The sequence below is a fragment of the Solanum pennellii genome, chromosome 6 (assembly GCF_001406875.1).
Source record: "Solanum pennellii chromosome 6, SPENNV200".
Taxonomy (NCBI): Eukaryota; Viridiplantae; Streptophyta; class Magnoliopsida; order Solanales; family Solanaceae; genus Solanum; species Solanum pennellii.
This window is the reverse complement of record NC_028642.1, coordinates 56,462,132-56,487,910: the sequence shown is the minus strand read 5'-3', so window position 1 is coordinate 56,487,910 and position 25,779 is coordinate 56,462,132. Positions and strand designations below refer to the sequence as shown.

The window sequence follows — 25,779 nt, the reverse complement described above, 5'->3', positions numbered from 1 at the left end:
TTAGTTTACTATTATATACAATTTTCCCTTTATAAATAGCCTAGATATACCTTTTTATCTTACGTAAGTTCTAAAAATAATTATTTAAAAATTTAATGGCTAATTTGGACTACCATAAAAAATTTCATATAATTAAATTAAATATTATAGTAAAATTAAAATTAGTAGCTATGGACCATATACCATAGTATTTATTAATATCAACTTTGTGTAAATGATATAGTCCTTTACGTCAAATAACCGGAAAAATAAATAAGAAAGGACCCACAGTACACCCCACCCCCACCCAAACCCACCATACCTAACCTCCCCCCCCCAACTTCTCTACTTAACTCTATTCAAGCAAAGCTATTTCACCATTATCTCCTACATCTCTCTCTTCTCAAATCTCAATCCAAATGCTCACTTCTTCATCTTCACCTCTAATCTCTCCCCCAAACCCTAATCCCCAAACCCCCTTTCTTCTTCTCCCCATTTTTAAGCTCCTTTCAATGGTACTTTCACTCTAAACCCATTTCCCCTTTTGTGCACAATGTTCAAATACTACATCCTTGTCCCATCTCTTACACTTCTCATCTCTATCCCAATCATCTTTTACTTAGCACCATCAATTCTTCCTCAACGACAAATACCCATTTCTCTCCCTGATGAACTCGACGATCTTTCCCTTTTTCACAAAGCCATCGCCGCCGATGCTACTTTTCTCAAAAAACCATCCCGGAAACACCCTTCCAACAAATTCCGTCTCGGGTCCACCACCGTTCGCCGCCCTAAAATCGCTTTTCTCTTTTTAACGAATTCAGATTTACACTTTGAACCCTTGTGGCACAAGTTCTTCTATGCGTCTGATCCACATCTCTATAATATCTACATTCACGCTGATCCTACAGTGAAGATTAATCCTCCGGTGGGTGTTTTCGCCGACAGATTTATACATGCCAAGAGAACTCAACGCTCATCACCGACACTTATCTCAGCCACGCGTCGCCTTCTAGCTCACGCTTTGCTTGATGACCCAGATAATGTTTATTTTGCTCTTATCTCTCAGCATTGTATACCTTTGCACTCGTTTAATTACTTTTACAATTTTCTGTTGGATACCCAGAAATTATCTAGGAAGATGGAGTTCCCTAGTTATATAGAGATTCTTACGGAATCTCCTTCGTTATTAGATAGGTATAATGCTAGAGGGGAAAATGTGATGGAACCAGAAGTGAGTTTTGATAAATTCCGTGTTGGGTCACAGTTTTTTGTTATTACAAGAAAACATTCATTGATGGTGATTAAGGATAGTAAGCTATGGAGGAAATTTAAGAAACCTTGTGTCAAAATCCAGTCTTGTTATCCTGAAGAACACTATTTTCCTACTTTGTTATCAATGGAGGATCCTAATGGCTGTACTCGTCACACATTGACTCGGGTGAATTGGACCGACTCAGTTGGTGGACATCCCCATACTTATCAGCCACCTGAAGTTTCCCCTGAGCTGATTTTCAAGCTCCGAGAGTCGAATTCAACTTATCCTTACATGTTTGCAAGAAAATTCTCTCCGGATAGCTTGAAATTGTTGATGGCAATGGCGGATTCCGTCATTTTTAAGGACTAAAAACTTCTTTTTCTTGGTAAGTTCTCTTCTTTCCCTTTTTGTGATTTTTTTCAGTTAAGTTTTGGTGAATTTACTTGGTAGAATTGGTGATTTGAGATTGACGGCTGTTATAGTGTTTTAGAAAGTATTACTAGTAATATCACTAAACTAAAGTTAGCTTGAAGATACTCGAAGTGTGAACAATTTGAGTGGTGAATCTTTTCAAGGTGCTTTCTTTTTTCCCTTTTATGGTGATGAGACATTTTTAGAATCTATCTAGACTAGATATTTTAAATTGCTGAGCATATTAGGTGAATTGGAGCTGTTCAATATGTGAAGATAGTTATGTTTTCACCAACTTTATGTGAACTTCTCTTAAACTAGTAATTGTGAACTGTCATGTGTAACCATTTCTATAAACATTCTATGAATCAATGCTTAGATATTGTAGAAAATCTTGAAAATTTTATTCTTTCTTGCTTTGTCGCATACTCATACGCTCACAAGTCTTGAATAACAATTAACAACCTAAAGAAAAAGTTCCCCCCATTGTATTAGTATTTAATTGTTAAATTTGGACACAACTTTTTAGTCTTCTTTGGTATCTTTTGGGCGGCTGAATGGAAAAACTCCCACAGGACAAAGAAAGAACAAGAAGGAGATTATGTCTTATATAAAGAAGATAGTAGGTAAGTTATGGCATCTGCTGTTGAATATTGTGGATTTGGACTGGGAAAGTTAGACCAGATGTCTCAATCATCACTATGAAACAAACTATGGCCAATTTTCTTATAAAAGGTGTTGGATTTTTGGTTTAAAACATTAAAACCAAAGTATCAATGAAGCTAGAGATATAACGAATGTGTTGGCGAATTGGTGATTGTTGAGTTAGGATCTGATGCTATTTGAACTGAACCATTTCCCTTTTTCATTTATTTTTTGGTTACAGCTTATGACGAAGAGGAGGAGAACTCTAATGCAAATTTTGATGTTGTGAAGACAAAAGACAAATATTAGAAGGAGTATCATGTGGGAATGAGGTCTTGAAGGGTTTGTCAAAAAGAATGCCCTCAGCCTAAGTAACCCTAAAATTAAATATAACTACTACAAACTATGGATGAGCTTTCAAAGAAAGCAACCGAAAACAATCAATAGTCAAAAGGTACTGTTGAGGTGTAATCTGGTTAAGTTCTTTTTTTACTTTTATTTAGGTGTTCAGTATTCCATTTGGTAGACTAAGAAGGAGTTAAAGCGCTCCTTACCAAGCTCTACCAAGCTGATCGATCTCTACTCGAGCTCGAGTCCAATCTGGTTAAATTTCTTGTTGTAGCATATGTACTACAACGAGGTTCAAGGAGAGGATGCCGTTAGGCTCCTTCCCTTTGATGTGTAGTGTCTGTTTCTCTTGTGCATATGTAGTAAGAAAATTTGGGTGAATCATGAGTGGATGATTAGAGGGTTGTTGTTGTGAATGTTCAATGATGAACTGAGTCATAAGCATATAAAGAAAAAGCTAAATCTAAGTCTTTTTCTCCAAGTTACTTTCTGTCATATTTAGCCTCTTTTTCCCTCCTTTTGCACTCAATACAGCATTTTCTTTACTTTGGTTATAACTTGTAGAATGTTTTCTTTTTTGCTAGTTGATAATTTTAGGTAATATTTTTCCCCAAACTAAACTATAATAGCAAGCAATAGCAAATAAACAACCCTGATAATGTCGAGTATGATTAATTACCTGGAGCAATTCACATAAAAGTGTATTATGTTACGTAAGATACATGTGTTTATCTGGTTAATTTTATTTGTGTACCCATGCCCGAAGTTGGAAGTCGGATTAAATGGTACATATGTTCTATGACTTCTAAAAGAAGCGAGCTTTCAAAGTTAAGGTTCAAATAACTTTTAAAGTTTGAGCTACTAATAACGATCTTGAATTATAGAGTTTTGATTCAAGTTTTTTAGTATAAAGAAAATTTTGTTGGAAATGTCATTTCGGAAAAAAAGGTTATGGTTCGAGATAAGTGGGAGTTGCACTTTGTTAACTAATTGAATGAAGTCAAATTATAGAGTACACGAACAAACCAAATGTCTAAACTGAAGCATGATATCTTTGCCCTAATAGACATGCTTCACGACTGCAAAAAGATTTAGAAAAGAAAAGCGCCATGTGAGGGATCAATAAAGGAATTTTTTTTATTAAAGTTCGTTGTTACATTAAATTATATTTATTTATTTATTACGGACAAGTGATAATTTAAGGCAAAACTTATATTAATTATACTTTTAAATTCAAGTATAACAGTATATGAGAAGATGTTATGCATTTATGGAATTACGGTAAACATTCAATGTGAACTGAAGCTTTGTAGCTACTTCCGTTTGCAGATAACATAAGAAAATTAAATTAATATAAAGTTTGATGTTTTAATCGAGTATGCAATTTAAATTTCTTAAGTTTTATTTGTTTTATTAATATAGAAATTTAACAAGTTCAGTTTTATCACGAGTAAAGTATAATTTATAAACAAGATATTGAAATATTCGAAGGAATCACATTAATAAATTGTAGTACATCTTTATGTTCTTTTCTAAACAAAAAAAAAAATATGTAATTACAGACCAATACACAAATTTTTATAAAAATATCACATATCAATCATAATTATAGTTAGTTAATTTTTAATATTATCTTTACACAATATAAATAATCTCTTCTTACTATATATGATTCTTTTATTAAAAAAATAAATCATGAATCTTCTTTTAAATTAAGTTCACATTTGCATGATATTTGAAATTTTAAATCCTTTTTTTTTTGGATTATGATTTTTCTTAATTTCAATTTCAAATCAATATACTAAACAATGATTTGACATATAATTTTACATCGATGGTCCAAAACACAAACTTAATGATGGAGTATTCGATAAACATAAAAACTTGTAGGGTCGACATGTGTAGTTCAAAGTTTATTCTTACATCACTGTTTGCCAAATGGATAACTGTGTCCACTGTCCATGTCATATAACATGTCCTACCGACATCTTCTTCGATTTGAATTAAGTTATCGCAAAATAATTTATTGTAAAATTATTTATTTTAAATTTATTATTTTATTCTTAATATAAAATAAAAGTTAATATTATAATTTTAAAAGCATAATTATTCTTTTGAGTATTGTTATATATCACAACTTTTTGTTATATTTCTTAGCAAATTCAGATATATTTCGTCGTCATGTTAAATAAAAATAAATAATAATAGTACAAATTCATGTCATTATCATTTTGTTATATTATCGCCATATAAATCTTAGATAAGATAATAATTCTGGATACAATATTAATAGGTTGAAAATCAACCTGATGGTAAACTAAAACTTATTTTCCAATTAATAGATGTCGATAAAATTGAAATGTTTTTTTAACGTTATTTTTAGAGTTTGCATGGTTTTTAAGAATAACAGTCTTCTTTTATCAAATGAATATATTAGTGCACGTAAATGACAGAAATACTCTAAATACTATTATTTCAATTCATTACATAATTGATATTTGATATTTTTGCTTTAGATGTTTTAAGAGATAACCAAGTATGCGTATATAATTGATATTTAGTATATTTGCTCTAAATTTTTTAAAAAATAATCAAATATGCATACATTTTAATCCCTACAATGAAGATTTCACAATTCATGATCTGGCATTTCGATACAAGTACAATGTATGATAAATTAAAGGAACAAAAATATATAATAAAACGATTAAAAAATAAAATAAAATAATATGAATAAATCTTAACCAATCATGAATAGCATCATCTTAAGCCAAAGCCAGCTCTCATCCCATATGTATTTGTCAGGCTGAATCAGTTTCATACACGCGCTACACGCGCCTCCCCTGCGCGTCTGACGGAGTTCTTCTTTTTCACCCAATCAACAAGGGCACTTCTCCCGTTGAAATCGGAACCGGTTATTTTACAAAAGCGAAAATCTGACGACGGCACAAATCTGATGTACCTCATGCATTAATGCTTGTACTATTTGGGAAAACAAAGGGTACATCATGCATCAGGACTTGTACCTTGAGGGGTAAAGAATGAAGTCCACCGTAGTCACATATCTTCTAAACCATTCACATCAGATGAGAGAGACAGAGATACTATCCGCAGAAAAATACGTATGAATCTATAGATACATATAAATACTTATAGAGAGAGAAAACGAGTGATGGAGGATTGGACAGAGAAGGACTTTTAGAGAGAGAAAGTGTTAGGATTGATCCTGCTATTGTATTCCTCGAAGACCGTCTTGAAGTTTTTTTTTTTTCATGAGAATAAGAGAGAGAAGAGAAACCTAGAATTTTCTCCTTTTGGTCTGTAATATTTTCGAAAAAGTTGGATTTATTTGAATCAGAGGATCTAGGGACTGGGAATTGTGATTTTCGACATTTGTGGTTTGAATTGGATTGGAAATGGTGATCCAAAGTGGATATGATTGAGGATTGTAGCTCCAATAAGCTTAGGAATCTAGGGTTTCGAGGTGAGGGATATGGATGTGGATTCAACGATGTCATCCGAATCCGATCACGATCAGGATAAAGGCGTGGCGCCGGAGCAGCTAAACGGCCAGTCATCAGCCGGGGGATCTCTGCCGGAGACTCCTAAGGATGAGCAACAGCCAGCCACTTCTCAGCCTCAGCAGCAGCAAGGCAGTACTCTGGTTGCGGGGCCGAGGTGTGCTCCTACATATTCTGTGGTGCACGCAGTTATGGAGAAGAAGGAGGATGGTCCAGGGCCAAGGTGTGGGCATACATTAACGGCTGTACCGGCTGTTGGAGAGGAAGGTAGCCCCAATTACATTGGTCCTAGGCTTATTCTCTTTGGTGGGGCAACTGCTCTTGAAGGGAATTCTGCTGGTTCAGGAACTCCTTCTTCTGCTGGAAGTGCTGGAATTCGTATGTTTCCTCCAATTCTCCTAATTATCCAACTTGACAGACCACCTCTTTTTTGGGCAATCCATGGACAATTTTTGAATTTGATTAGAATATGGTTTACTTTCCAGTTGTGTAGATTAAAAGCAATGAATGAAGTGACCAATTAATAGAAGAGGTCTTAATTGCAGGTTTAGCTGGGGCTACTGCTGATGTGCACTGCTATGATGTTTTGACAAATAAATGGTCTAGGTAAGTGGCTATTGGTGTCACTGTAGGCTACAATCTAATTTGTTGTTTACTTAGAATGGATAAAGTATGCGCCTGTTTATTAATAATTACAGGATGACCCCAATAGGAGAGCCACCCACACCACGGGCTGCTCATGTTGCTACTGCAGTTGGAACTATGGTTGTTATTCAGGTTGGTAGAAACTGAAAGCATTTCATTTGCATCGTGCATGATTATATACTTCAGCTAGTTAATATGTTCAATCTTATTCATCCAGGGTGGAATTGGTCCAGCTGGATTGTCAGCTGAGGATCTTCATGTTCTGGACCTTACACAACAACGCCCACGATGGCACAGGTTAGCACCTAGCAGTTCAAGTAGGAACTTAGTTTCGATGAACATAGTGTTCGCTGGTGAAGTGCGCTGATCAGCTACTGAAATAATTTTGTTCTTTTTAGGGTTGTCGTTCAAGGACCTGGTCCAGGGCCACGTTATGGCCACGTCATGGCTTTGGTAGGGCAAAGATATCTCATGGCTATCGGTGGAAATGATGGTCAGTCTCGTGAAGAGGTCTTTCCATTTAATTTAAGCAATAATATACAAAGAATTAATAATTTAATCCATTGTTTTCAGGTAAGCGACCTCTAGCTGATGTTTGGGCTTTGGACACAGCTGCCAAGCCATATGAATGGCGCAAATTGGAGCCTGAGGGTGAAGGCCCACCTCCTTGCATGTAAATTTCATGATCTCTTTCTTGAAGATGTTTACTTTAACTCCTCACTGTACATGACGTTCACTATTTTGTCCTTGCTTCAACTGTATTCATTTTGCTTTTCTGAACTTTATGTGCTTCATTACATGGTGAAGAACTTAAAATTTTGTTTGTGCATGTCAATTGAAGAAGTAGCATGTGATAAATAGTGGCAATCTTTAATGACTGTTTGGTCACTATTTATCTGTTAGAAGAATGAATCTGATCCTTGACTATGGGGGGATGGCCTGCTGGTAAAACCCTTTTCTCCAACCATATGGTTGGAGTTTCGAGTCACCAAGGGGGGGAAACTGGAAAGAGTTACTGTTGGGTAGGACATGAACTTGGGAAGTTGCAATGAGATCCTTTGACTTCTAAAAAGAAGTATTGGGGTTGTTATAGTTACAATTGCATTATGTGAGAAGGTCACTTGAGCTGGTTTAGTTATATCCTACGTGGACCTCCAGATTAACATTGAAGAAAGTTGTTTCAAAGACCTAGAAGCTCTTGAAACGTCTGCAGGCTTGGAGGAAAAAATAGGGTACAATGAAATAAAAGGAAGAGTCATCATGTGTGCTTGCATAACTGGCTGTCGTGGATTAGCTGAGGTGCATGTTCGGTGGCCCGTATACCACCACTTGTATATATATAAAAAAAATGACAAACATTTGCTCAAGAAGTGGGAAATGCATTCTTTTCTTATCTAGAAGATGGTTATATGATGAATAATTGCAGATTGAGCATATATTAGTCTCTTATATTTTCAGAGTTTCTGCATCTTCTTGAGCAAAGTTTTTTTAGGCTGTACTGTTTATTGAACTGAAGCTGTACAAGTGTTTGGTGAAAATGTTCTACACTTTTTAATCTTCAACAATTTCTTAATTTTCTGTTTTGAGGCCGAGCTTCTAGTTTCCTCTTATAATGTCCAGCTGAAGATAAATTCTTGTGGTCTTAATCTGGTCCAACCGTCCAGTAAAGTTATTAAATCCTAATCTGCTCTTGTTACTTGGATAGGTACGCAACTGCAAGTGCGAGATCGGATGGTCTCCTTCTGCTTTGTGGAGGGAGGGATGCCAATAGTGTGGTGAGTGAAGCAAATATTTTTATGCAATTAGAAAAAAGGATGTTTTTTATGCTGATTTACTTGTTCCTTGGTTTGTCGTTACCATTTTTTTACTTGCACTTAGAAGGGTAGCTCGCCAGAACGTTTGCTCTCTTTCTAGAACAAATGGTGCTCTATTTTTCTCAGCCCTATCTTTGTCATTAACTCCTCTTCTATTCCCATTTCCGCACGTAGAGTCGTTGTCATATTTTATATGAAAATCACCTCCAACTTAAAAAGTTTTACTGCTAGATAAGGGGCTCTTTTGTTCATTCACTTTTGTATCTTGGCGAATTGTGTTTAAACATTCTTATTTTAACATGATATCTTTTTAACAGATCATGTCTTTTAGATACTTCGGCTTTTGTGCACTAACTTAAAAATAATAGACTTACAACTGTCTTTTCTGGACCTCTATGCCCAAGAAACTGTCAGTGAAAGATGACGCTGTGTTGAACTTCATCCACTTAAACATAACAATGATATATGCAGCTGATTAGTGATAAATGAACAATGGATATCTGGGGCTTGAAGTTAAAAAATATATGCAGCTTGGCTGGACGGTACTTCAGAAAACTGTAGTTTAGTTGGATGTGCATTTTATTGCCTATGACTGTAAACCTTGATGACTTCTGCATTAGCTTTGGCCAGATTTACATAGAGTGTACATTGACAGTTTCACTGAAATCGACTTTAAAAAAATTAAAATTGACCGAGTGCTCTCATAATTTTTCAGATTTCTCAAAATGGTCAGTAAGTCTAGTGCAAATACGTGGATTTTTTTTTGTAGCGAGTATATGATTATGTATCTGATATGGGTTGCACAAGTGATTGTAATGTGGGTATATTTTGAAGAACCATGACGTGCACACACCTATGCAGTGCTACACCTGTTCGACATGGGTTCGTCAAGAACAGATATGATGATCCATGTAACATATGTGATGAATTCAAGAGTTCTGTTTTTTTTTTCTGTTTTTTTCCCTCTTTCTCTTGGTGTAATTGGTTTGTCTTGGGAATCTGAGCTGTTACTTCGTTCTCGTGTGCCCTTGTGCTCATTGGTTGATTGTACTTATACTTCTTCCAATGCCTTGATAATCCACAGCCACTAGCCAGCGCATATGGACTTGCCAAGCATAGAGATGGGCGCTGGGAATGGGCCATTGCTCCTGGTGTGTCACCATCCTCTAGATATCAACATGCCGCTGTAAGTGTTTGTTTCATGCCTTTTATCAACTGCATCTTTCAGATAAATCTTCTTATAATATTTTTCTGTTATGTTCTGGTATTATAGGTTTTTGTTAATGCTCGGCTCCATGTATCTGGAGGGGCACTTGGTGGTGGTCGCATGGTGGAGGACTCCTCCAGTATAGCAGGTATTTTATTTACTTCTGATGATACTCAATGGAGCCGCTGTTTGTTTAACTCCTTTATTTTTACTTCCGGTTAACTGTTATGTTCATTCCTCACTCTCATGGTTACTTTCCCCCTTTTGGCAGTTCTTGATACAGCTGCAGGAGTGTGGTGTGACACAACTTCTGTTGTCACTAGTCCTAGAACTGGCAGATTTAGTGCAGATGCAGCTGGCGGTGATGCTGCAGTTGAATTGACTAGGCGTTGTAGACATGCAGCTGTTGCTGTTGGTGACTTGATATTTATTTATGGTGGTCTGCGTGGCGGTAAGACTATAAGATAGACATCAATGAATGTTCTTATATTTGCTTTCCAGTTTGATTTTCAGATGACAACCATTTTTACTTTTCTTTGGAATTGTAAAGTAACTAGCTGATCAGAACTGTGAAAAATGAATCCGTAAAGTAACTAAAAGTATCTTCTATCATCTTTCTTCGTCTCCGGGGTGGTGCTGGATGTGCTTTGTTTTAGGCATTCATAAGTGGTCTTCACTATTTGAATCCCATCTCTAGTATGCATATAGCAAACAACCACAGCATACCCAGTGTACTCCCACAAGCGAAGTCTTGGGAGGGTAGGGTAGGGTGTACACAATCCTTACCCCTACCTCGGGAAGGTAAAGAGACTGTTTGTGCTACACACCGTAGTTTCAAGTAAAGCATTTCAAAGCAGTTTGAAAGAGGAAAAAAAAGGAACAGTAACAACAATGAAACAATGTGATAATCGAAGCACAAGAAACACCAACGGTAACAAAAAATCGAAGACAAGAAACTATGAGATTAGTGCTAATACTACCGTAAAAATTGAACATATAGGGTAGGGTGTACCTCGGGAAGGTAAAGAGACTGTTTGCGCTAGACACCGTAGCTTCAAGTAAAGCATTTCAAAGCAGTTTGAAAGAGAAATAAAAAGGAACAGTAACAACAACGAAATAATGTGATAATCGAAGCACAAGAAACACCAATGGTAACAAAAAATCGAAGACAAGAAACTATGATATTATTGCTAATACTACCGTAAAAATTGAACATATACCATAGATTCGGTCCTCCAACTACCATCATATCTACTAACCCTCTATCCTAGTTTGCGAATTCCATACCTTCATATCTACAATTATGCCATTGGTAAGCTGAAGATGCGCATGTCCAATCTAATCACCTCCCCCAGTACTTCTTTCGCCTACATCTACCTCTCCTTGGACCCACCATAACCAACCTCTCGCTCATCATCATTAGGATATCTATGCATTTCCTCTTTAGATGTCCAAACCATCTTGGCCTTGCCTCCCTCATTTTGTCCACCATCGAGACCATTCCTACCTTGTCATGGATATCTACATTTCTAATCTTATTTCTCCTTGTATGCCCATACAACTAACCACTACTACGTAGAACATACCTTTTGAATTTCGGTGGCACTTCCTTATTACACATGTCTCTATTTCGTCTATCCCACACCAGTACGATGTGACATCATCATTGATCTCCCCATTTCCTTAGATTAAATCCTCTCGTGGGGATGATCACTGTATCAAGTCTTCCACACCAACCCATGTCTTAACATCATTGAATTTGCACTCCCAAGTATTTTGTCTTGGTCTTGCTCAACCTGAAGCCTTTGGACTCCTGTGTTTGTCCCAAACCTCTAGCCTAGCTATGTCATTTGCAAATATCATACACCATAACACCCTGCCTTGGATATGCTCGACAATTTCTCCATCACTTAGGCAAATAGAAATGGGCTAAGAGCTGATCCCTGGTGCAACTCTATCTACCAAGTGCTCTTAGTACCCTCCTCTTGTCCTTAGTGATGGGGTTGCACCTCCAATTGGGCCAAGTCATTAGTACACCTCAAGCCTTCATGCATCCCTATAGAACCTCCCTTGTGACTTTGTCTTAAGCCTTTTCAAGGTCAATAAACACCATATGTAAGTCCCTCTTTATTTCCCTATATTGCTCTACCTCATGGAATGAATGACCTCTCTAGTTGATAGCCCCGACATGAATTCGAGTTGGTTCTTGGATAAAGACACAACCTCCTCACCCTCATCTCCACCACTCTCTCACAAACTTGCATAGTGTGGCTTAACAACTTGATACCCCTTTCGTTAACGTAGTTTTGAATATCTCTTATACAATGGGATCATAGTACTCCACCTCCGTTCTTCAGACACTTCAGCATCTTAAAAATGACACAACAACCAAGTCAGCTACTTCAAACCTGCCCTGCCCTAGCTCTTTAATTATGGACAAGTAGACATCCTTATTCTTCATGCAATGCATTCATTTAATTTTCAAAGTATAAGCAGCAAAATACTCCGTCAAATGTGAAAGTCAAAAGATAACATCAAATGTATCTGTGGCATGTTTCCAACTATAAATAATATGAATAGTGTAATGAAATATACCTTGGAAGTTACTCAGAAGTTAGATCACTTGTTTCTTCAACAAGTTTAATCCTGTTGTTTTTTTGGTTGCAGGGGTATTGCTAGATGACTTACTTGTTGCTGAAGACTTGGCTGCTGCTGAAACAACTAGTGCAGCTTCACATGCAGCAGCTGCAGCTGCAGTTAATATACAAGCGGGTAGATTAACAGGAAGGTATGGTTTTGGTGATGAAAGAACGAGGCAAACAGACCCTGAAGCAGTTAATGATGGCTCAGTCGTACTGGGAACTCCTGTCGCCCCCCCTGTAAATGGTGATATGTATTCTGATATAAGCACTGAAAATGCGACACTTCAAGGACCTCGGTGAGTTTGCAGTTGCATAGGAACAACAATATCTGCTATCTCTGGTTTGTTAATGCATGATTAGTTTTTTAAAAATATATCTTGCGGTTTGTTTCGTTTGCAGGAGACTCATTAAAGGTGTTGAATATTTAGTGGAGGCTTCTGCTGCAGAAGCTGAGGCTATTACTGCTACACTAGCAGCTGCAAAAGCTCGTCAACAAGGGAATGGAGAAGTTGAACTTCCAGATAGGGACCGTGGAGCGGAGGCAACACCAAGTGGAAAACAGGCGTCTACTGTGATCAAGCCTGACTCTGCCTTATCAAATAATTCTGTCCCAGCTGGAGTCCGGCTGCATCATCGTGCTGTCAGTGTTCAGATCCTTAATACCATGTGTTTGTCTTAGTTTGCTCATAAGTTGACTGATGATGTGCCTTAATGCATTGAAGGTGGTTATAGCTGCAGAGACTGGTGGTGCTCTAGGTGGCATGGTGCGGCAGCTTTCGATTGATCAGTTTGAAAATGAAGGCAGGCGAGTTAGTTATGGAACACCAGAAAATGCAACAGCAGCAAGGAAACTATTGGATCGTCAAATGTCCATCAACAGTGTTCCTAAAAAGGTACTACAATGATTTGTCTCCAGATGAATTACCAGATTAAGTGCCACAATATGGCTTACTATTTTTATCGGATTTGTTATTCATGAAAGTTAAAAGGGTAAACTGCTTGCACCGAAACTTCAAAATCCCATGGTGGAAACAGTGCATAAGTCTTGCTAAATAAGTAGCTGAATTAATTAAATCCAATATATTTGGCTTGTCTCTATTTTTTGGCATATCCATTTGAAGGGCCATTGAGTAGCAGCTAGATAGTAAGATGGCCGATTCGGTTGTTCTGCTCCTGGCATTGCTCTATTGCACTAGGAAGATAGGTGTTTTATTGACTGTTTCCATTTGCCGTTCTAGGTTATATGTTCTAACTATCTCTTCTCCTCTTGATTTTGGCAAGTGTTTCTCAAGAGTGCTTTTTAAACATAGAACTATAGGTCTTTAAGAAGTTCAATAAAGAACTGGGGAGTAAAAGTGTGCAACAGTACTTTGGAGGGAAGAAAGAGAGAATAATATTTATATTTCCTTGTGTATATGTTGTGGCCTTGTTCTAGGGTGAGCTGGGGGGGGGGGATGTGATGAGAGCTGGACTGTCTGTCTTAATTCAATCAGGCCCCTAACTTTTCTGTACACCCGAGCAAAGACTTCCACTCTGCAAAAAATGTAACTGTGATCAACTTTATAGCTTAAGCTTTTATATCGTGTAAAGACAAATAACTGCAATATATTAGTTATATTATTTTTCTTTCCTTGCTATCTCAGGTGATATCCCATCTTCTGAAGCCTCGTGGCTGGAAACCGCCTGTTCGGCGACAGTTTTTCTTGGACTGCAATGAGATAGCTGATCTTTGTGACAGTGCTGAAAGGATATTTGCGAGTGAACCTAGTGTTATACAGCTTAGGGCTCCTATTAAGATATTTGGTGACTTGCATGGGCAATTTGGGGATCTTATGCGTCTTTTCGATGAGTATGGTTCCCCATCGACCGCTGGGGATATATCGTAAGTGCTTTGGCTCAATCTTGCTTCTGTTAGTTTATTTTCTGTTCCAGCTGTCCTTTTGACAGTCTTTAGTTCCCTGGGTTGTAGTATTATTTCTATCTTAATCCTCATTTTTGTTTTGAAATGGATATTTTGATTGACATTGCGTGTATCACAGCTCGTTGCTGTAACTGTCAGGTGTCTCAGTAGGCTATCAGAATACTGTTTTTGATTTTGTGGGGCAACACTATTATGGAAATGGAAGGGAATGTTTTCTTTTTTCTTTCTCTAAATTAAGCCCTTGTGAGAGCTTCTTGGTAATTGTTACCAAAACAAGAACCAAACTAACTCCTTGAAGGAGTACAGAGAAAATGTGTCACAATATTTTGTTGGTGTCTCTTTGCTGTCTCTCCTGTAGTTCTGACTCCTGCAGACTTGCACCAATTTTTTGATTGATCTGATTTGTGGAGTCGATATTTGTCCTTTTAGTCTTGATACTAATTTCGATAAGTGACCATCAGGTATATTGACTACCTCTTCTTAGGAGATTATGTTGATAGGGGCCAGCACAGTTTGGAAACAATGACCCTTCTTCTCGCTTTAAAGGTACCTCTTGTTTCTAACTCTTCTTCTTGCTTTAAAGGCACCTCTTATATTTTGATGTTTGCTTTGCTTTCACATTCTTAGTTACCCTGTGATTTTGATGACATAAATTGATGCTTTAGGTTGAGTATCCCCTCAATGTACATCTAATTCGTGGGAACCATGAAGCTGCTGATATTAATGCGCTTTTCGGCTTTCGAATTGAGTGCATTGAACGCATGGTATGTTATGATTTACTGGCTAAAGCTTGTAATTGCTTTTCAAGCTAGACACTGATGTCTATATATGCAACAGGGTGAGCGAGATGGAATTTGGGCTTGGCATCGATTTAACAGGTTGTTCAACTGGCTTCCTCTGGCAGCATTAATCGAGAAAAAGATAATCTGTATGCATGGTGGTATTGGAAGGTCAATTAATCATGTTGAACAAATAGAAAATATCCAACGCCCTATTGCTATGGATGCTGGCTCAATTGTTCTTATGGATTTATTGTGGTTAGTCTCCTTCTCCTATGCTTCCTTCATTAACTTTAACATCCTCATACTTTCTCACGCTGGCGCGTGCTTGTAGGTCTGACCCTACAGAAAATGATAGTGTTGAAGGATTAAGACCCAATGCAAGAGGCCCTGGGTTGGTCACTTTTGGGGTGAGTAATTTACATTTCGTGTCAATTTTGAGATATTTTTCTCTCCAAATGCAATGTCCGATACTATGGATGCTGGCTCAACCTATTGTCTGTTATTTTGGGAAGCTGCATATTCTTATCAGTTCACTGGAGTTCTTTAAAAGGGCCCACCCAGTATGGAAAGAGATGATAATTCAAACAAAAAAGTCCAGATTGCTTTGTCCGCCCTGCTTCACTTTGACATTCTATGGGCTGTCATTTTCTTGAGTTCGCTTTGTGCAATTGCAGCTTTTCCATCTTTGTAGCTTGGACCTTTTATAAGATACTAAACTCACGATTCTTTGAAGTCACTTATTTGATTCACCAGTTGGGCTTTCACTACTTAAAGTTTCCAGTTATTTGGGACATTTATTGTCTGTTTGCTGGACTGGAGTCTTAGTACTTCAGTTTATGTGGTGCTTCAGTATTAGATATCTCCTAGCTATCCTGGTCTCCAGGGTATTTGGTTGGTTATAGTTTCCCTTGCATTTCTCGTTTAACTAATGTTAACACTTGCATACATGCAGCCCGATCGTGTGATGGAATTCTGCAACAATAATGATCTTCAACTGATTGTCCGAGCGCATGAATGTGTGATGGATGGATTTGAACGATTTGCTCAGGGACATTTAATAACACTTTTCTCAGCCACAAATTATTGTGGTAAGATGTCGCAAATTTTGGATGTTTAGAGGTTTTCTATTTCTTGGAACGTCTTTTATCTTTATGCAAATTCTTTTTGTTCTTTTCTCATCCTTTCTACAGGTACTGCCAATAATGCTGGTGCTATCTTGGTATTGGGTAGAGATCTTGTTGTGGTTCCAAAACTTATTCACCCACTGCCGCCAGCAATTTCCTCTCCTGAAACTTCACCTGAGCGGCATATAGAAGACACTTGGATGCAGGTTTGTTATTTACCAGATCTCTCTTTTTTTTTCTTTTTCTCTTTGATGTGTTTTTGATCTTGCTCGTTATTTTTGGGATAGGAACTAAATGCCAACAGACCACCGACACCAACCAGAGGACGTCCTCAAGTAGCCAATGATCGAGGTTCTGTTGCTTGGACTTAAATTATAGTGCAATTGTCTTGCTATACTTCCAGGCTCATGCTAACATGTCGGATTTCCAGTGATATGTACATAGCCGATCACCAATCAGAGTTCAATGGAGATACTTATCCTCGCGAAAAGTTTAAGGCTTGAGCCACGTTGTTATTCTTCCATGGAAGGGTCTTCAGAAAATCAGATTAGATATTGGAGGTGGCAATTCGTGAGTTCTGTTTCATCATGATACAGAGCAGATGGGGTTTTCGATAGAGGTGTACATTGAGCCGCAAGCAGGTAGACGGAGTTTTGATCATTGTCATGGGCGTGTAGTGCTGGGTTTTCATTGAATTTTTTTTTCTTTGTTTAGTCCCTACATATTCTTTTCATCGTTTAGGTGTATCATCATTTTTGTCTGCGGATTGCTGAGATAGATAGTCCTGAGCTGTTGTAATTCATGTATCATAGATGTCGTTGCTTTGTGTATCGCTGCCTTGTAAAATATACTACCTCCTGAACAAGAAAATGAGACAACAAAAATTGTAGTGTGTTGTTTACTATGTAAGTTGCAGATAAGCTATTTTAAAGATCAGTTAACGGTTCTTGTTGATTACATGAAGCTCCTTTTTTAAAAACTTTTTTTTGCGTAGAATGTGTGATGAGTTCATTTGAAGAAAGCTATGGTGCAGTACCGCTTCACCCTTTGTTTTAGGTGTTGAAATACCAGATCCAGTCATTCTCTAAAGCAGTAAAATTGCCCTGCTCTTTCTCTCTTCTATTCCATACGATGAAGTCTGATGAACTAATAAGGTGCACAGAACATAATTCCAAAAGCTCTCTACTACCTGGTCAACACTGGAGAGCAAAATGTAATTTGCTGCTCAATAATTAGCTTTTTAACAAATACAACTTTACACAAGGTTGAAGCTTACACTCAAGAAGCCACTTCAAGCTTTCAATGAGGATTCATGGCACTATGGAAGCAGTAAAAACCCATCACAGTACATGGGTTAACCTCTTTTAACTGGTCTTTGAACATAAGATTTGTTGGGATCTTCTGTCTTAAGCTTTGGAGGCCGAATCTCTCCTTTCTTAGCCTGCAAAAATGCATGATGAAACTTATCATTACAAGATGTTCGCCATCCACACCTTCTTTAACATCACAAAAGAGTTATTGACGGCAATCTAAGCAAATCAAAAATACCTTTTTCCCACCCTTCATGAAATCCCTCCAACTGGACACCTGATGAGACGAAGAAAAAGCAAGCAGCTATCAGGAAGAGATCTACCTGTAGATCATAACTTAGAAAACATTTAACTATAGTACTGCTATTGCTATAAACATGTTAATAGTAACTGAGGATACACCATCAGTATCTTTTATAAATCCTATGAACCTGAAAAATAGGCAAACTACTGAGAAGTTCACCAACTGCGAGTTATATAAATCACATACTTCACTGAACATACAATAACCATAAATGAGCTAGAGAACTAACCCTCTTTTCTCTAGTTCCTTCCCACTGCTCCTCATGCTCACGTTTTCTTTTCCACATCTCTTTTGTTTCTTCCTCATCTTTCTTCAAGCGACCTTCCTCTTCAGATATCTTCGCAAAATCCAACAGTAAGTTTAACAAGAAATCCAAAAAGATGACATATTAAAAAAACAGCTAAGGAACATACCCTCATTGCCATTTTTCTCCTCCGCCATTCTTGATCTGTCAATATTTCTCTAACCTTTAACTTCAGCTGCTGCTGGAATTCCTCTGACTGCTCATGCTCTTGGTCATATTTACCCTGTTTGCACAATCAGGAGTACAGAAATCAACCATCTGAAACACAAAAGTTACATAGTGCTATATATTTTCCTAAATGCTCTATTGAAACCATATAGGTTCCTTACTACGCAAATCATTAAGGTGGAATAATAATCATGCAAAAAACGAAACACAAGGAGTTAAATAAAAAACATACTAGTGGAATGGTGAAACAAGAGTAAGTCTAAAACGCATGAAGTTACATAACCACGGTTTAATGTGGTTTTGATTATGTGAGATGTTCACGGTTTCATTGTAAAAATATAATGTCATCTCAATAGAAGATACAACATTAGGAAGAAATTCACCATCTGAATATCCAGAAGCAATAATTCCAGTTAAATTCAGATCAATTTTAAAAAACTGAGAGAATTGCAGACTTACCTCAGTAACTAATGACTTCAATTTGCTAGCAGTATCTTTTTTGAGCTGCTTCTTCCACTTTGATCTTAATTCTTCTGTGCTCATACACAAAAAGGGGAAAACAAAGAAGTTTCAGTATTATATGGAGACAAAATATTAAAAGAGATAAAGGAAACCAGAAGAATAATTGATATAGTAGTTCCAGTGAGTGAGCAACATAATGAAAATACAGAACAGTCTCCATCCGTCCATGTTGAGTTATAGAAGACGGCTCACAATACCAGAACAACAAGTTTTTTGACCCTATATGTTATCATCTTTAGTTTGGACAGCATATTGAAGAAGTTTTTGAAAAACAAGTTGTGTAAGCTGATTTGTTTGGGAAAATTTATGCGTGTTTTCTCAGTGAAAGAAGAGTTTTGGGTGAAAAACAACTCCTCAGCACTTCTTCAGCTTAAACAAAAAAAATCAAATTTTGAAACAAACCCCATTTCTCAAAATTGTCCCATTTGAAAAAAGAAAGAATATCATAAACAGACACTGAAGAATTGCAGCAACAGTGCAAATGCTCCATTGGAAATACAGAGAGAATGTCAATGCAGTCTATACATGGCGAAAGGAAGACTAAAGAGAACAAAAGAATGAATAGCGAGGATGCGACAGACCTTTTGCTGCAACAACTTGGCTCAGAATGTAATCCCTCTCCTGTTGATCAAGTAATAACTGTTGCGCTTTAGCTAAGGCTGCATACAACATGAGAAAATTTTGAAAAATAAAATTCACGAGCAGGAAGGGGAAAGATATAAAACATAAAATCTTACTTGAGCAGTAAAAAAAAAAAAACAAATCATCTCAAAATAAGACTACATATAAGCATTTACAAGAGTAATCTTTTGAGATTAATGCTTTTAGGCTCCTTTACAGCTCTCATCCATGCTTCTTCAAATTCTTTTTGAGTCAACATAAATGATATACATAAACAATATCGCTCCAAGCAATACACAAAATAAATAAAAACTGATGCTTGTAAAAATAATCTTTGTACGGTAGTTAAACAGATAGATCCCAGTATAAACCAGAATTCGGAAGTTGTAAAATATGTTTTTTCTGGTGCTATAGCAACAGAGACTTGGCATATGCTAATTTCTGAAGAGATCATTCATTAAGCAAGATATATCTATGGAAAGTCTTACAATTGCATACAATAACAAGTAGTTCCACATATACTTCCTGTATACATGTCGCGAGTAACCTATGTGATTCACATCAATGGCTGAGGAACTGCAGTCTTCTGCTCTCTTCAGTAGGGTACCCATTTTAAAGCCCTGGGGTTGCCTAAGTTGAATAACCATTCTTAGACAAAATATTTTAAACCGGTCACTAAGAGGCAGTAACTGCAGTCAATAACTACTACAAATCTAATACAATAGAAAAACAACTTCCCAAATATATCTACCGCATGGACATTAAGAATCCAATTTGAGTGACTTTCCAATTTAAAAGTTTCATGGAATGATCAAACATAGCTTAAAGATGAAAGATATCAATTTCTAACATAAAACCACCAAATGAATAGAACAGGGGATAACATGTAAAGCATAACCCATATACTCAACGCCAGTGTTGTTAAAAACGCCGAAGTGCTCGCGTTAAGCGAGAAGCGAAGCGAGGCGACAGGGTTGTATTTTAATGCCTTGAAGCGAGACAATAATGAAAAAGTGTGTGCTTCTGTCCCAAAAGTGAGAAGCGCGCTTTTTATAAAGCGAGAAGAAGCTCGCTTAAATGAGATAAGCACTAATTAGGGTTTTTTTAAAAAAATTCTGTAATATTATTTTTTCAATGTCAGTAAATATACTTGAGCACATCTTTCCAATTATTTTCCCTGCTTGATCGACTGTTGCAACTGCTGCTACAGGTTAGTTCTCTTCTCTTCTTCATTTCTTCTCTTTCTGTTCCTCTGCAGCGCTTGATTATTTATCTATACATATTTAGTATTTTTTATTTTTATACTAAATACCGCTTTATTTGAAAAAGGTCTGCTTCACATCACGCTTCGCGCTTCTTTGAAGCGAGCCCTCATCACTTTTTTCCACTTCTCCCTTCCCAAAATACTGCTCAATGCAAAGATCCGTTTATCAAAGTATAGAAACAAGCGAACCTGGTGTTCATCCATTATGAAATGAATTTTTTGTTTGAATAGAGAAGTCCTTCGCTCAATAAATACCTAAAATAACAATACTCATTTATACAACGAACAACATAAAGTGGCTTACTTACCACCAAATGCCTCCTTTGCTTGTGGATGCTTGCATTTATCAGGGTGAACTAGCAAAGACAACTGCATAGATGTAAGTTATGGTAATATATTAGGGTTGAGTCAGAGAATTTGATATTAAAAAAATGGAATCATTTGAGTCCAATGGAAATTTCAACTTTCAAGAAATATACCTTACGATATTGCCTTTTAACTTCGTCAATGGATGAATCAAATGACAGGTTAAGGTATTCAAATGGATTCAACTTGAAGCATGAAAGTATCCTGTAAATTTTAAGTTTGAACCAAATTATGAAATATAGAATAATGCAAATAATAAACAATATTGAATTTGTATTTATTCAGCTATCAACATCAACAGGTAAGATATACACATCTAAAGGAAACTAGTACATGTCAAAAAAGAATAAATGACTATTATTAAGCTCAACACTGAACAGTGGGAGGAGACTCGGAGCACTTCTTAGTCAAGATGGACTTGCACCAGGAATCAACAAGTAGCCCGTTTTTATATGTTTTGGTAGTGGATGAATTAAAGTGGTATAATCAAGATGAGGTGCCATGATTTATGTTAGATGACATAGTACTGATTGATGAGACACGCAATGGAGTTAATGCTAGGTTGGAGGTGTGGACTGGAGACAACATATTGATGAGGCATGGATGAAGTGGTGGCTAGCCTCCGAATTATTGCACTACTTTGCAGTTGTTACTATTCCTTTTCTGTTTACTGTGACTGCTTATTACTTGTTATGTTTTCTTCACTTCCATTTTTCATAACCACTCTAATTTGCAGCACTTGAGCCGAGGGTCCTTCAGAAACAACCTCTATACCTCCACGACATAGGGTTAGGGTCTCCGTAACACTCTAATCTCCCCATACCCAACTTGTAGATTTCACTAGGCATGTAGTAGTTGTTGTTAAGCTCGATCCTCAATAAATACAAATCATAGTCCAAAGTAGTTGTCTAGAAGGTGATTTTTCCTTCCAAAGACCGAAACTTATAAAAAAGAGAGTTCTAAAAGGATAGATAATATCCTACCAATCTTTAAATCATTTTATCCCATATAACTTTCCTCTTCAGGTGTTAGAAACTATTGATCTTCTTCCCGGCAAAGCTCACAGATAAATCATACAATACAATTACAGTTACCTGAATAGCATTATGTTGTAAAATTCGCGCTATACAAGTGGAGAAGAACTTGGAACAAATAATTGACACAAACAAAAAGGATCGCGGCACAAACAGATGTAAACACACACACATACATCTATATCTATGTCTTGTTTGTTTTGTATCTGTATATGCATATATAATAAGGAGGGAAGGAGTCTGAACCTTATAACTTCGTTGTCGCGCTCAACCTCGCTGACCTCTGCGAAGAATTGCTTGAGAAGTGCGTCCTCGATGGCGGAGGTTTTTTCCGACGACGGAGATGGTGCGGCGGTGACAGAGCTGTTATCTCCCATCAAATCAAGCGTTGAGTTCACGCTCCGCTGCGAATCTCTCTCCTGTTATACGTATCAACCACTTCGCCACCGGGGATGAAAACTCCCAAAACGTTTACAGCTTAACGGGCACAGAGTTCTGATACTGGGTATTCGGGTTTTAAGTCCAACCCAAATTATTGGGCCAAATTACTATTCAAATGATAAAGGGAAAGTTGTATATAATAGCAAACTAATAACCTAAAATAAATGGAATAGCTAGGGTTTGATTTAATTGTGCTCCATAGCAAACATTAGCTAAAATTTGCCAACGTCTCTCTCCCAGAAATCTTGCTCGCCACTCTCCATTCTCGCTCACCTCTCTCGCTTTATAAACAGAAGTGTATAATTCTGTTTCTGTTTTGTATAAAGCAAGAGAAATGTATATACACATGCAAAAATATATATCTTCGTGTTATACACTTAATTATACAATTTACAAACATTTTACTTCAAAATATTGCAGAGAAAAAGGCCAACGAATTATACAATTGTATATGTATAGCGAATTATACAGTTTTATGTTTGCTATGGAGCGCAATTATGCAAACTTTGCTATAACATACAAATATGAATTTTTTGTTGTGAAAATTTAAGGAATCCCATAGTGTAATTCAATAATTTCATTCTGTCCCGATAAATTTAGTATTTACAAAAAATCCCTTAAATTTGTTGAGCCGTGATACTTTAGACTCTAGTGATACATGGTAAATGATACATGGTAATTTTAAACTGTTCAGAAAAAAAGGGGAAAAAACGGTACAGTTAATGTTGTTAATAAAACAGCTAAATTTACGATAACATATCATTAATCAGCATAAAATCAGCACTTAATTGGATGTTAATTTCAAATTTTGAAAAACAAAGATTATATCATCTATTTTGAAAACAATTTTTTTGAACTATCTGTTAAATTTCGAACTACAGTAATTTTATTGTTGTTACAGTGGATTTTTCAAGATGAATACTTTGATTTTGATGAGACATTCCGGAATTTGGGTGAACGAATTGCAGAATGAAAGTTACAAAATCGACGGAATCGTTGTTGGAGATTCAATTTCGTATTTAATACATGTATCAGAAACATCGACTAAAAAATATACACACTGATTCTATATGTATCATCAAGTACAGTTGATGACGCATTTATTAAACTTAGTGAATGATACATTATAACAATTTTCAAAACATGTATCAGTACATCAACTAAACAACTAATACCTTACTGATCCATGATATCAGTTTTCAGAAATTCATACTATATGCAAAACATGTGATACATATCTACTACATGTGTCAGTGAATTGACTAAACACTGTACACACTGATTCTATATGTATCATCAAGCACAGTTGAAGACGCATTTACTAAACTTATTGAATGATACATTATAACAATTTTCAAAACTTCATGATACATATAAAATATTATGATACACAACAAATTCATGTATCAATTCACCATCTAAAACAATATACAATGTATCGGCAAGCACACTAGATTCCTTAAAATTTTTACTAATTTCAACAACAGTTTTAAGTACCAAAATACTAACCCGAGACAATGTAGGCCTAACAAACTTTAACTCTTTGAGTCCTGTTTGGCCTTATGCAAAGTTGATGCTAGAGGAAGAGGAAGGGGAAGCGGTAACTGGGAGAATGTATTGGGATGAGATGAAGATTGTCTACTTGTTTTTATCACCTTAACTTCTTCTAAGGCAAGAGGCACTGGTTCTTCTGTTTTTGGTGTGTAAGCAAAAGATAGGTGCTTATTAGCCGCTAGGGCAAGTAGCTCTTTCTCCTCGAGCCCTTTAACTGGTCCGAGGCTGCAACAATCTGCACCATACTTGAAATTTGAAATTTTTTAAATTTGAAATTCAAAATTTCAAAATTAGGTCTTTTATTTAAAATTAATTAAAATTAATAATTCAAAATTAAAAAACTGATTTAAAAGGTTGAGTGTTTAAATGGAGAAAATTCAAAATTCAAAAACTGATTTAAAAGGTTGAGTGTTTTAATGGAGAAAAAATAGGCATTAAAATGGGTAATTGTGTACTATAGGAGAGAGAATGTAATGTATCTATAAACTTACACTAAAATTAAAAAAAAAAAGGGAATTATGTAATATTTAAAAAAAAAGGAAAAATTAGAGAATATAAAACTTATAGTTGTGTATTTAAGTTATTTTTCCTTTTTTGTTTGCTATATGTGAAAGTTGTCCAATGATAAATACGGGCCTGATTTAGTGGGCTTTAAGTCCAACCCAAATTATTGGGCCGAATTACATCTTGTATAAAAAATTTCTCAATTACAAGAATCTAAAATATTTTCATTGCTCTCGGATTATTATTTAAATTTTAAATGTATACGAAATGAGATAGGAATGTGTAGCTTCACAATAAGTGTTCGATGCCAACTCTTAGGAGGTTTATTAACAATTTCTCTTTATCGGTTTTGACCACTTGATTATTCCCCGATTAATGCAATAACAATAACAATAACATACCAATGTAAATTAAGATACCCTTAATGATTCAATTAATAGTTTATTAGTTTTAATCATTTAATACATTGAAAGGAAGCTCACACTTCATATAAGAAGCTGCAAATTCAATTCCAACTATTTATTTTTTCCCTCTAATTCGAACAACAAAATTCTTGTTAAAGACCATCAATATTTCTTGACTTTATAAACTTTGTGAACCAAAACCACGAATTTTTGTTTTGAATTAGATGTTGCAAACAACTTGCAATTTTTGTTTCGTTGGCTTTGCTTTAACTTACTATACTTGAAGAAATAAGAACCAAAAAGTGAAAGAGAGAAATTTGATGGGCAAATGGTGATCCAAATATTATTTGTTACATTATATTAATATTTTATACAAATTGGCAATTATTCCATATTTCTTTATGAGAAACACATATAGGAAATAATGCTCACGGGATATTTTCAATCGCATCATATGTTATTATAAAGTTGAAATCTCAGGGGTAAAATTCAATGATATTGACTATCTTTTAATGAGGTTTATAAACAGCTAGATATAAACCTCAAACTTAAATTTATGCACAGTGCGGTTTACAAAGCTCTAAAACAAAAAGGATTGGAAAAACTTTTAGATGAATGACTTTCGAGGCTAGCTGTAATAGTTTCATTATTAGAATAAATATTTTCACGATTAATTTATGAAAAGG

The 25,779-nt window shown here is 36.1% G+C and overlaps 3 protein-coding genes across 7 annotated transcripts; 2 read left to right on the top strand and 1 right to left on the bottom strand.

The window, feature by feature from the left end:
* The first annotated feature begins 345 nt into the window (after nucleotides 1–345).
* On the top strand, nucleotides 346–3,136 carry LOC107023648 (glycosyltransferase BC10-like). 2 transcript variants are annotated; one of them, XR_003578956.1, is made up of 3 exons: nucleotides 346–1,622; nucleotides 2,224–2,274; nucleotides 2,535–3,136. XR_003578956.1 is itself a non-coding variant. In XM_015224406.2 (2 exons), the coding sequence occupies exon 1, from the start codon at nucleotides 533–535 to the stop codon at nucleotides 1,604–1,606; it is 1,074 nt and encodes a 357-aa protein (XP_015079892.1). In that variant the 5' UTR covers nucleotides 347–532; the 3' UTR covers nucleotides 1,607–1,622; nucleotides 2,535–3,136. The 2 variants fall into 2 exon arrangements, 1 of the variants encoding a protein (XP_015079892.1); XM_015224406.2 differs by lacking the exon at nucleotides 2,224–2,274 and having other exon boundaries at nucleotides 347–1,622.
* Nucleotides 3,137–5,469: 2,333 nt separating this feature from the next.
* On the top strand, nucleotides 5,470–17,251 carry LOC107023122 (serine/threonine-protein phosphatase BSL3). 2 transcript variants are annotated; one of them, XM_015223694.2, is made up of 22 exons: nucleotides 5,470–6,540; nucleotides 6,708–6,768; nucleotides 6,861–6,939; nucleotides 7,025–7,104; nucleotides 7,206–7,300; nucleotides 7,381–7,480; nucleotides 8,513–8,582; nucleotides 9,706–9,807; nucleotides 9,895–9,976; nucleotides 10,100–10,279; nucleotides 12,496–12,766; nucleotides 12,870–13,110; nucleotides 13,193–13,363; nucleotides 14,114–14,352; nucleotides 14,853–14,937; nucleotides 15,057–15,155; nucleotides 15,229–15,428; nucleotides 15,505–15,580; nucleotides 16,126–16,261; nucleotides 16,364–16,503; nucleotides 16,585–16,648; nucleotides 16,728–17,251. In XM_015223694.2, exons 1-22 carry the CDS (start codon nucleotides 6,135–6,137, stop codon nucleotides 16,739–16,741), a joined length of 2,991 nt encoding a protein of 996 aa, XP_015079180.1. In that variant the 5' UTR covers nucleotides 5,470–6,134; the 3' UTR covers nucleotides 16,742–17,251. The 2 variants fall into 2 exon arrangements, with proteins under 2 accessions (XP_015079180.1, XP_015079179.1); XM_015223693.2 differs by having other exon boundaries at nucleotides 16,585–17,251.
* Nucleotides 17,252–17,374: 123 nt separating this feature from the next.
* Nucleotides 17,375–22,687, bottom strand: LOC107023123 (J domain-containing protein spf31-like). Of its 3 annotated transcripts, XR_001457170.2 has the most exons (10): nucleotides 22,437–22,686; nucleotides 21,270–21,360; nucleotides 21,099–21,159; nucleotides 19,487–19,564; nucleotides 18,843–18,916; nucleotides 18,325–18,438; nucleotides 18,141–18,248; nucleotides 17,846–17,884; nucleotides 17,574–17,738; nucleotides 17,375–17,496 (listed from the first exon to the last, which is right to left on the bottom strand). XR_001457170.2 is itself a non-coding variant. In XM_015223696.2 (9 exons), exons 1-9 carry the CDS (start codon nucleotides 22,565–22,567, stop codon nucleotides 17,734–17,736), a joined length of 747 nt encoding a protein of 248 aa, XP_015079182.1. In that variant the 5' UTR covers nucleotides 22,568–22,687; the 3' UTR covers nucleotides 17,383–17,733. The 3 variants fall into 3 exon arrangements, 2 of the variants coding, with proteins under 2 accessions (XP_015079182.1, XP_015079181.1); XM_015223696.2 differs by having other exon boundaries at nucleotides 17,383–17,738; nucleotides 17,846–17,930; nucleotides 22,437–22,687; XM_015223695.2 differs by having other exon boundaries at nucleotides 17,383–17,738.
* Nucleotides 22,688–25,779: the final 3,092 nt, after the last annotated feature.

Excerpts from the sequence above, each read along its gene's own strand:
- LOC107023648 (XM_015224406.2), top strand. The coding sequence starts at position 533 with ATGTTCAAATACTACATCCTTGTCCCATCTCTTACACTTCTCATCTCT.
- LOC107023123 (XM_015223695.2), bottom strand. The coding sequence starts at position 22,567 with ATGGGAGATAACAGCTCTGTCACCGCCGCACCATCTCCGTCGTCGGAA. Across the intron at positions 21,160-21,269 it reads TTAAAAGGCAATATCGTAAG|TTGTCTTTGCTAGTTCACCC; the intron begins GTATATTTCTTG and ends ACATCTATGCAG. Across the intron at positions 18,249-18,324 it reads GGAGAAAAATGGCAATGAGG|ATATCTGAAGAGGAAGGTCG; the intron begins GTATGTTCCTTA and ends GATTTTGCGAAG.
- LOC107023122 (XM_015223693.2), top strand. The coding sequence starts at position 6,135 with ATGGATGTGGATTCAACGATGTCATCCGAATCCGATCACGATCAGGAT. Across the intron at positions 10,280-12,495 it reads TTATGGTGGTCTGCGTGGCG|GGGTATTGCTAGATGACTTA; the intron begins GTAAGACTATAA and ends TTTTGGTTGCAG. Across the intron at positions 15,429-15,504 it reads GTTCTTATGGATTTATTGTG|GTCTGACCCTACAGAAAATG; the intron begins GTTAGTCTCCTT and ends GCGTGCTTGTAG.